The sequence below is a fragment of the Melanaphis sacchari genome, unplaced genomic scaffold, assembly GCF_002803265.2.
Source record: "Melanaphis sacchari strain LSU unplaced genomic scaffold, SCAv2.0 Contig229_pilon_pilon, whole genome shotgun sequence".
Taxonomy (NCBI): Eukaryota; Metazoa; Arthropoda; class Insecta; order Hemiptera; family Aphididae; genus Melanaphis; species Melanaphis sacchari.
In genome coordinates this window covers 12072-23326 of record NW_020271106.1, presented here as the reverse complement: position 1 = coordinate 23326, position 11255 = coordinate 12072, and the positions used below count along the sequence as shown (strand labels likewise).

The 11255-nt window shown below is 26.1% G+C and overlaps 1 protein-coding gene across 1 annotated transcript; it reads right to left on the bottom strand.

The window, feature by feature from the left end:
* Nucleotides 1-4777: 4777 nt before the first annotated feature.
* LOC112594285 lies at nucleotides 4778-10633 on the bottom strand. The gene is made up of 9 exons (XM_025338989.1): nucleotides 10415-10633; nucleotides 9031-9039; nucleotides 8837-8845; nucleotides 7210-7236; nucleotides 6442-6483; nucleotides 6156-6229; nucleotides 5474-5519; nucleotides 4995-5042; nucleotides 4778-4824 (listed from the first exon to the last, which is right to left on the bottom strand). The coding sequence occupies exons 1-9, from the start codon at nucleotides 10497-10499 to the stop codon at nucleotides 4778-4780; spliced, it is 387 nt and encodes a 128-aa protein (XP_025194774.1). The 5' UTR covers nucleotides 10500-10633.
* Nucleotides 10634-11255: the final 622 nt, after the last annotated feature.

Here is an 11255-nt window from a genome sequence, read left to right as displayed (position 1 = left end):
CATAATCATACGATTAGAAAATCTGCAAACATTTAACTGATTATAAATAGAGCAATTTTAAGTGCATCATTTAATCAAAATTAAATTTGTTTCGTTATGTAAAATGTATTTAGAATGTGTAATTTTATTTTGGGTTTATTGTGTTAAATACAGTTTATGTTAGTAGCTTTATTTATATGTAAAATTGCTATAATTATCAACTCCAGTCCATGATATTTGAAAAATTAATCCGATTTGTTATAAGATTAAATTCAAATGAATTCAAGAGACTATAGTTCGATAGGGCGAATAAGTTCGATGCGAACGGCTGATTTAACATCGTCGAAACGCATGCGCTTAAATTATACAGCTTTATTCACTTTTATCATTCATACACCACCTATGTAAGGCGAGCAAATAAATACGATCAACAATATCCATGTTTAGTAGTGATCATTAAATCGCATCGCGCGTGAACCATATTCCGACTCTAGTGTGTAAGGGCGTTATGGTATCACTATAGAGCCTGATGGTATTTTCGGTATACCAGAGTCTTTCAAATTATTATAGTAGTATTTCCGTATCAATGGGGAAACTCATTTCGACTAAAATAATCTGATGGATCTGAAACAGTTTCAATTTTTATTAATCATAACAAATATACTATTTTACCATGATTGCACTAAGTGACTGTTCTGTATTAAATATTACTCACGTTCATCTTTTCGTTACAAATTAAAATGAATTTTGAATCGGTAATATCTTGAGTAATTGTAAAATTAATTTTTAAAAATCTGGAAATTTTTGTTATATACATTAATTTGCACAAAATAAATTGGACAAGTAGGTATACAATCTGCTACGGTATAGAGATATAAAATACCTATTCATTTAGCCGTGTTAGTACTTGCTGTTTTCTAGTATCAATGGAATAATACAGATTATAATATTATATAAAATATAGTGTACAATATTACAGTAAAATATTGTGTTAGATTTTTTATTATTTGGTATACCGTACCATATCGGTTTTTGGTATCCAGAACTTTCGGTTTTCGACGTTTCAAACTGGTATTGAAACATATTTGTAATACTGAAAAGTATTCAATACTTCAGCCCTAGTATATACAAAGTTTAGTAGTGAATACCAGAATATTTCTGTACCAATAAAGTTTCCACCAATATTGAACACATAATACTATTACACTAATATTAAAAGATCTTATACTTTAAAAATCTTAAAAAGTCAAAATAAGTCAATTAGGAAGTCCGAAGTACGAAGTTTCTTCATATAAAACATTTTATCAGATCACCGACACAATTTCTATTTGAAAAACTAAAACCATCAAATTATACAATGCAATAATGTGTACAAGTGAAAATAAATATAATATATTTTTCATTCAATTATTTGAATTGGTTTTTAGAATAATTACATCAGGAACCAGATAAACTCACAAGTCAACTCAAATTAAGTATATTACTTTAATTTACTTTTTAACAAATTATTACCTATTTTATGTAATATAAAATGAATAAATAATAATTTATCATATTAATTATTTTAAAATTAAATTTTTTTCTCTCGTTAATGTAAAATTTTGAACTTTTGGTCATTTTGTATATGTTTTTAGTGCATTATGTGTAATTTGAGGTCATTAAAATCTTAGCTCTAGTGTTGAATTTCTAAACATTCTGTATCTGTAGCCTTCTTGTTTTATTTTTAAGCTTTTTTATTACGTAATTTACGAACATTAGCTTAAAGATTTATTATCTATTTAACTATTTACGTATTTACGTAAATGTCTAATTAATATTCACATTGTTAATATACTATTCCTTAAATTTAAGCAAAGTTAAAGTTCGGGGCGTGCTCGTCTAGAAATTGAATTATATATCCAAGGAATATATTAAAATTATTAAAATAAATATATTATAAATTATTATATACATTACCGTGGACACTTGATATATTTATTCATTATTATTATTTATTTATTGACAGATAAACTCAATTTACAAAATAATATACATGTACCTAAATTGTGTAATAAATAATAGATACAATAAAAATTATAGCATGTAAGAATATTACTAAAATTCACATTTAATTTGTTTACGCCGTAAGTATTTGCTGAAGCAGTTTGTTACACGACTCGCGCTTAATAGGTATTAAGTTTTATAGTAGTAGATACAGTTTTTCTATTGATACTGATGGTGGCGTCGAGGGTCGTTGAACTCACCATGGCGTTAATTTGATTTAAATTTTAAACATTGGACGCACAAAATTTTACGTAATCGTATGTCACTGACTACGAACAGATGTGTGTAGACTTAAAATACGACGGGTAGTGTAGACACCTCAAACTCGTACACGTAATGCACACAGATCACGCGGTATTAAAAGGTAGTCATAACGTCACGCCGACAAAAGTACCGATAGACGGTGGCGAAAAGACAAAAAAAATAATAGAAACGGTCGCCGGAGAACCGGTGGTCAGAGACGTTGGTGTGAAAAACCATATTTTTTTAAATACCATTAATTTAGCAAAATACATATTATGTGGTATCTATATAATTTTACAACCATAATTAACTATTGACTAAAATTCATAACCATAGTATTTCCCATATCCATTAGTATATTTGCTGGTGATTATTTTAAGTATGTTTTAAAACCATTATTAATTAAGGAACATTATAAATTTCTGGTAGATTTGAAATTAATTATAAAAAAAATTCAATCGTTCTAAAAAAAGTAGGTTATACATAATATAGATAATTAAGGGTATTAATAAAATTAAATAATAAAAGTTACTTTTACCTATACATTTATATTTTTATTTCTCACACTTTTGTAGACATGTCCTTGACAAAGTCGACACATTCTTTACATAACAAATTACAACATCAATCAGATAGTACATATCTACAATTTATATTTTCAAAGCGTGAAACGGTACAACTAAACATTAATATTACGACAACCAATAATAACACAGGATGAGCGCAAAACCCCACATTTTGAACTTAAGGGTTAAATCCAAGTCTTCCCGTACACCATATAGACATCATACATACATCGGCGGATAGGGGAAGATGAGACAAAGACAACAATGTTTTATTCATGATTGTACATCAAAAAACATCAGAGATATGACTAAATTCGTTACAAGACAAAACACAACGATCTACCGAAATATCGAGGTGTTTACTAGTCGGTACGGATAGTAGTACTTATACTGGTATGATTCGGCAGTGAGACCAGTTTCATTCACAGTTCTTCTTCAACCTTACACCAGTAAACATCGAAGATTGAAGATCAGAAGAAACCTCAAGAGTGACTACCAGCCATAACGACCGATACGATCCCGTGTGCAACTCTTATTGAGCATCGCCACATTTTGATCGTACTGACGAAAAACAACGACGTTCCTGACATTCAAGAGTCACGACCGTCGAGCAACGTCCGACGTGATTCCGGGCGTGATTCACGCCACGCATCTCCACAAAGCCACACGACGACTCCTGGGTGTTACGGATTACCTGTTATTTATCTCTGTCCACGGAACTAATCAAGTGGTAACCTCTCGTTATATCCGACGTCGGAGAATGGTGTAAACCAGAACTTCGACGCGGATACTCGATGCGCCACACATAGATCCGTGGTATAGGGATATAATCCGGCGCCCCGGAAAAACTCCAGAGGTGGTCTACACCAGACGGACACATCGAACGGATCGTAGGACGAGCCAAACACGAAGAAACCAAAACTATCCTTTTCAGGACAACCCGTGTAAAAACAAGTCCCCTCAAGCGCGCCTACCTAGGCCACGCCTAATTCGAACAAATATTGCAAATTAGACGCCACTTATTTGAGCGGGCATAAAAACAATATTCCTGTTCACCCCATAAAAAATGTAAATTGTAAAAGTAATTTTATTATGTATATATATATATATATGTATTTAAATATTTATGTATTTTATTATATGATGAATAAATTACATTATTATAAAAAGAAAGGGTCGTATATATATATCAATATAAAGCAATTACATTGTTATCTGGTGTGAACCGTTACAAGCGTTTTCTCTTTTTTTTTTTTTAAACGATAGTTATTTGAAAAACCACGTCAAAATCTAATAGTTTAATTACCTTATAAAAGATATTCTCAATTAATTGTATTTAATGACTAGAACTGATAAAAGACAAATAATTATTGTCACATTGACTGAACACAAAATACGTATGTTTTTAATGCATTTCAATGAAACAGCATAAAAAAGCATGTTAAAATGTTTATGTCATACTCTATACAAACGTCAATGAAAATAAACTTGAACAATTAACATTAATTTAGTTATGCAATTTGATGTTGTATAGATAACCTTATTAGTTTTGTATTTGGCATTTGCATATTATGAGAAATACCTACAAAGGGTAAAAGCTATAATATCCAATATAAACACGATATTGTTATTGTATTTTACTTTTAAATTTCTCACAAATTCGATATTCGTCGAAAACATTGAACCCGTATTTTTCCACTATAAAGTTTATGTTCGTATATTTTGACAACGTTTGATATTTAAATAAAAGCAGCTATCATTAATTTAACAATAAAAGTTTTTTTTTTTTTTGTTTTGTTATTTTAAAAGTATAAACCGTAGAACTTTCCACCACTGCGCGTTTTGTTAACGTTTGAAAAATTCATATCTCTTTTTGGTATTAATTTATAGGATGGAAAATTTATATTAGAAAAATTTGAATTTATTATATGTACATGTTTATTGTGTTACTCACAAAATTCTATACAAAAATCTCTTGGACTTATCGGGGTAACTGTAATAAATGAATAAATTTTTTTTTATTTGATTCTGTTTTTTTTCACTTAATACATAATAAATTTAAAAATACAAACACAAGTATAAGTTCAACATATTTATAACAAACTTTATAATTAATTTGCAACACACTTATAAAAACAGAAACATTTTAAGAATAATACTTACGTTTATGCTCAAAATGTATGATTTCATTGTAGTACGCATTTATAAAATCTATCAGAAATCATAAATATTATAATCTATTTAATAGTTTCCTTATTTTTAAAAATATGTGTCAAATTCTATGGATAATAATATAATACAAATGCTTTCATCAATGATGAATTAGTAATATTAGGGATTATAAATAATCTGGCTATCATTTATTAACTATTACACTCAAACTTGCTTATTACAATGATAATATGTGAATTTATAATTATAAAATGTTATTTTTTAAATATACACATTTATATCGTCTATATAATATTATAATAAGTTGGTATTAAAAACGTTTGCATAACTGCAATTGTCGACCAGTTGTAATAAACAATAGTTCTTAACCAACAACACCCATATCAGTCAAACAATTTAAAACTTTGGCTAAGATATATAAAAGATAATTTATGTCTGTAGCGATTATAAAAATGTATTAAATAACATACCTTTTCTTTTATCTGACAGTAGTGATTTTTCATAGTCCTGTTCTAGCTGTAAATAAAATATGTAAAACACAATATGTATTTGATTTGTGATTTTTGAAATAATGTATTAAAATTTGACGAAGCTATGAAATAAAAAAAAGATTTTCTCCATAATCATTATGACATAATTTCAAAGAACAAAGAAATGCTAAACTACAAATAGCAGACCGTGAGTTAAAATCACTTTGTTACTTTAAATACAATAAGGTTATATCTAAAGCCTTCATTATTTTATCTTCTAATTGAAGTGTATTATTGACATTCTGAATAATAAAATTAATTAAGATATCGTTGTCAGATATCAATTTTATAGTTGATTAGTCAAATTAATGTTATTTAATAAAATTAAAATAAGTTTCAAACGTTAAGAACAGATGTAAATAAGCAATTCATGAAACTCTAATTAAATAATGCTAAATATTAAATTTTGAAAGTTTTGATTTATTGTAAATTATTTTTAATTATTATTATATTAGTTTTTTAAATATTAGGTATTTAGGCAGATATTAATAGATTAGAGAACTATAATGACTAAATGCTTAATTTTTTTGTTTAAAAAAAATTAAAATTATAAATATTTTTAATTTAGATAAGATAGTTCAATTGATGAGTATTAAATTTAAAATAATTTTACAAAACTCACCTTGTTTATATTTTCTTCGGTTAATTGATTACTTAATTGTGATTCAAATGTGAAAGATTTATCCTTACTAACAGCTAATATTTCATGATTGTTATCCGCAAACATGAGTTACCACACAATTAATGGAAAAAAAAAAAATCATGTTATATTGTATTCATTTATTATACAGATAATTAATACACGCCGTAATGGATGTTGCCGAATATTATTTGTCTAATATTTTTTTTATGCCTAGGCATCAAATATATTTTAAAAATATAAATTATAACCTCACTAAATTACTTACTATATTGCATTGCGAAATTGTAATTTATAAGTGGTAATTTATCTACAGAAATACATTTAATACATCAGGTGTTTATTACTCTCTCATATTATATGGAGATTTATGTATCTCACAATTATTATATTAACATGTATTGAATACAAATCTGTAATAATTAGGTATGTGAATTTGTAGGAAAGTATTTTTTTTTTTAACTGATTATGAATTTGAATTATGTAAAAAAAGTTCCATTTATGAAGCTTTTATTTTGAATTATTCGACGTTTTTAAATGTTTAGGTCATATTTTTATTTTAGTTTATTTCTTCCTATTTTTAGTCGAATTCTGACAATTAACATTTTTGAGAATATATTTTTATTTTACACAGGTTGTGCGAACGTCAAATTTATATTTTACATAAGCTGTATGTGGATCAAATATAATAATTTAATAAAATAAGGCAATATTTCTAGTTATTTGTGGCATATCAGTATATCAGTCACGAATTTCCAAATCGATTGATCAATAATTTTAGTAGATTATTGTCATTCAGTACCTTTTTGATGTTTGCGAAGATAATACAATTTTTGTCATTTTAAATGCATATTTCATTACATTTTTGAAATTTTAAAAGAATTTTTTAAGGATTTTCATTGTTTTGAATTCACAGACCTGGTAATAATTATAAAATCGTTTCAATTATTATATTTGATCATTTATACAGTAAATATAACAATAATTGATTTGATAACACTTAATTTTGATAGACACTATAAATAAGCATACTTACATTGAAACCCAACAAGACTTAAAGTGGCTGTTATTTTGTTTTCAAAATTAAATATATTATATTAGTAAACATAAAATTAAATTAAAAATGTTTTCATGATAATTATAAAATAAGTAGGTAACCATTTCGCTGTAGGTACATTAAATTCTAAATGTGATTCATCAGTTATCAGCAGGGATCGGGACTTAATGCGCATAAATATTGTAATGGGCTACGAGATATGATATGTATAAGTATATTAATGTAATATTGCTAGAAGTATTAGCACTAGTAATTTAGATATATATTTATGTGGCCGAATAATTATAATATATAAGAGATAGTAGATTCATATTTCTATGAATCTTGTTTTTAAAAACATCATAATAAATATATCAAAATAGAGGTCGTTTAAATATATTATGGCATTTATACGAATTGCCAATTAAGAACACAAGACATCCTGGAGATTGTTGTTTTCAAGTGTGAAAGCACTTCTTTGTATATAAGGGAGTCCAGAGACCAACAAGGGCAGATGTACCATATCCACGAAGACCTGAGCAACTTCACGACACTCAGCCACTTTTTTTATCAGTTACATGAACTTTATTTATACGTAATAAAACATTATTGTTCTTATGAGTTGTACATTTCATTTAAATAACACCCTGGATCTGGATCTGGATCTGATATTGGCACACAACAATATGTATAATAAAATATCAATATTGAAATTGACACCTTTATAAGAATCAAAAAAAAAAACAAACATGTACTGAATCAGATTTTTTCTATCTATTACTCAAACAAATATGTAAATGTATTGAGTCCGAATCTCTGGTTGTCACTGTATCAGTATATGTCCAATTTGAAATAAATGATAAAGCATTCTATGAAAAAAGATAATTTGCCACTTTATAATTTATAATATACTAAACTGTTTTTATTTATAACTGTATTTATTACCTGACACTAAAAGGTGGTGACAACAAAAATTTTTTTATCAAGTAAATCCATTCATCACTTCACTTTGTTTTTATGAAAAATTTAAATTAATTCATATACACCGTTCCAAATCATATAAAGGCACACTGCCATAACTCATCCAAATGAACTGCAGAGCAACGCCTGGACCCCCGTCAAATAGAAGAGTCTAATTGCTTTGTTTTTTGTCGCTTTTAGTCGGCTATAGTCGTCGCCGTCGACGACGTCGTAATAGACAGAGAATTGCAATTGCCAAAATGGTCGGCGGCAACGCCCAATGTAGCTCGAGTTTCGATCAGTTTTCGTTTTTCCCCGCCAGGTGCGTAATAATCGTTATAATTACTAATAATGAGTAGCTCCATAATAAACTGTATTAAAAACAATTTAAGTTATTATACATTCCTAATGTTATGTTAGACACAAACCGAAACATTTTTATGAATTTATAACTTCAAAATAATTTGTAATTTTTGAAATTTTGACGAATTCTATAGATAATTTCAATTTAAACGTTTAAGAAATAATAATAAAAATATAAATATTTAATCTTATATTTAAACGAAATTAACAATGTATTGCTCCCCTTGGAATCTTAAAACAATACTATACAAATATATTATAAAATGTATGATGAAACATATACTGACATAAATAAATATCTTACCAGCGCATACTAAAAAATTAAATTAAATAAATAAGTTTAACTTAATAAATATGAATGCTTAAATTTTAATATAAGATAAAGCTTGAAATATTATAAAAGTAAGTTAAGTAGGTACATAATATAATAAATCCATTTTATCATAGTTATTTCATATCTACAATACAACTGTAATTTACTGATTTAAAATCCATTACTTTTGCATTCTAAAAACAAAAATAAAATATGCATTAAGTTTATGATTTGATATTTAAAATATGTTTAGTATTACGTATATTATAAATTATAATATAAAACAATGGTTGATCCTGGGATTTATCATTTATATATTTTGCATATTTTAAATCGGATGAATTGGTAAAGTCTATGTACTTTTTACGTATTATTATTTTTTGTTTAAATTGCATACGACTTAATATTCTGCGTTTTATTTTATGAATACACATACAAGTGCGTTGATATGTATACGAGTATGAACGCTATATTATGTGTAAACATGAATTGTACTGTGTAATTTTACAGTATCTTTGTATGTAAATCAAATTATATTTGAATGTGTTTGTGAAGTGCATACACACTCGTCTTTGGTTATGCAGGCACCCTTAGGAACACAGAGTTAAAAAGTTCTTATGTTCAAATATTTTAATACTATACTAATATTCAAAATTAAAATCAATCAATATAATTTATATTTCTAAATAAATAAGCATGTTTAAATAATATGTATTACTATACATTACTTTATAAATATAATTTATTTATTTATTAAAAATTATCGGTATATGAGCTTTGAATACAAATATCAGAATATATTAGTAATGGTTGCGTGAATAATAATAGTAATAATAATACAATAATAAAATCTATGATGACAGTAACAAACAAATGTAATAAATAAAACAACAGAAATTATGTTTAAACAAAAAAAGAGGGACCGATCTTCATTTAGCAGTATAATTATTATATTATAACTTTCAATTCGTTTGTCAACATCTCGTTTTCTCATTCAATGTGTCAACTTTAAAGACGATCACTGGATATTTGAGTCTGATATACATAATAATACTATGAACTATTTGGGTATTAACGTCAATACATCACAGAGTAAAGATGTCAGTCATAATTTTCGTAGGCGCTTGAGGCCGGAATTTACTCGCTCATTGTGTGGTCTTAGGATAAAATATATAGAAAGGTAAAATATAATAGATCTAAAGATCCATATTTATTACTTTATAGAATTTTTTTTTTTTGTAACTTATTAATATATAACCTATTAAATATTACATGTGAATCAATTATAATTAGGAATTAAATGGAAATTTAAATTTACAAATTAGTGCCATTCAAATTTAAATTTGGACCTTTAATTTCAAATAAAACTTAAACGAATGAAAAGTTAATAGTTATTGATAAGTGACAACAATTATCTAAATAATAAAAATGCTAAATTAACAGTGATGATGTTTCATTTTTAAATAATAAATTTATAACATAATTTATACTTAAAGTTTTTTAATCAACAGTTTTCAATTATTTAGAAATAGGTAAAATATATTTTATAAACTAATTGTTGTTCGTTACCTTTTTTAATTTCCTCTTCAGAATATTCACAGTGGCTTATATTAATTGTAAAAGTTAATATTATTAAAACTTTATATGGAATCATAGCCGTTTTTTTTGTTTTGATAATTACAAAGGTATAACAGCTTTGATAATTACAACTATGATTTTCGAAGAACAAATTTAAAATGATCGCATTCAACTTAGGTACTATGATACTGTATACACTATAAGAGTGCCTATTTATTTTGGATTATATACATTATAACAAATGAATAAATATTTTATGTGTTTATTTTAAAGACATTTGTTTTAACAATCGAAATGAAAAAATGTAATGTGAGGTGGAACAAACATGTTAAATTAATTAATAATGTTAAATGGTATACATAGGTATGTAAAAGTAAAATGAAAATATGAAATATATTTAAATTTAATTAAATTTTGAAACTCTTAGAATTTATTAAAGCATATGATTATTAACATTTATTATTTATTGTAAATTATATCAAATTTTGATTTACTTTATTTGTTTCCACACACTTGAAAAGTCTTGGTAAGCCACAGCTTTTTCTCGTCATACTTACAAAAGTGACATGACTTTAAGCTGATATTAAGTTTACATTTCGAATATTTTGAAACAGCTTTTACTATTTACATTTTATAGTTTATACCAAGAGAATAACAATGATATGAGGCGCATATCCTACACACCAATTAACAACTGTTTTACCATTATTATCAATTCACTGGTATTTGTTTTAAGTATATTCTCAGTTTCTAAACTACATTTTATAGTTTATAATTATAAGTATTAAATAGTAATACATATTATTTACAATAGTTTATCAGTTTAGTTACA

What these genes read in the sequence shown, in the direction of transcription:
- LOC112594285 (XM_025338989.1), bottom strand. Translation starts at nt 10,499, where the DNA reads ATGATTCCATATAAAGTTTTAATAATATTAACTTTTACAATTAATATA. An exon ending in CAATTTCGCAATGCAATATA is followed by an intron (nt 6,230 to 6,441) that starts GTAAGTAATTTA and finishes ATGAAATATTAG; the next exon opens with CTGTTAGTAAGGATAAATCT. An exon ending in CCGAAGAAAATATAAACAAG is followed by an intron (nt 5,520 to 6,155) that starts GTGAGTTTTGTA and finishes TTTTATTTACAG; the next exon opens with CTAGAACAGGACTATGAAAA.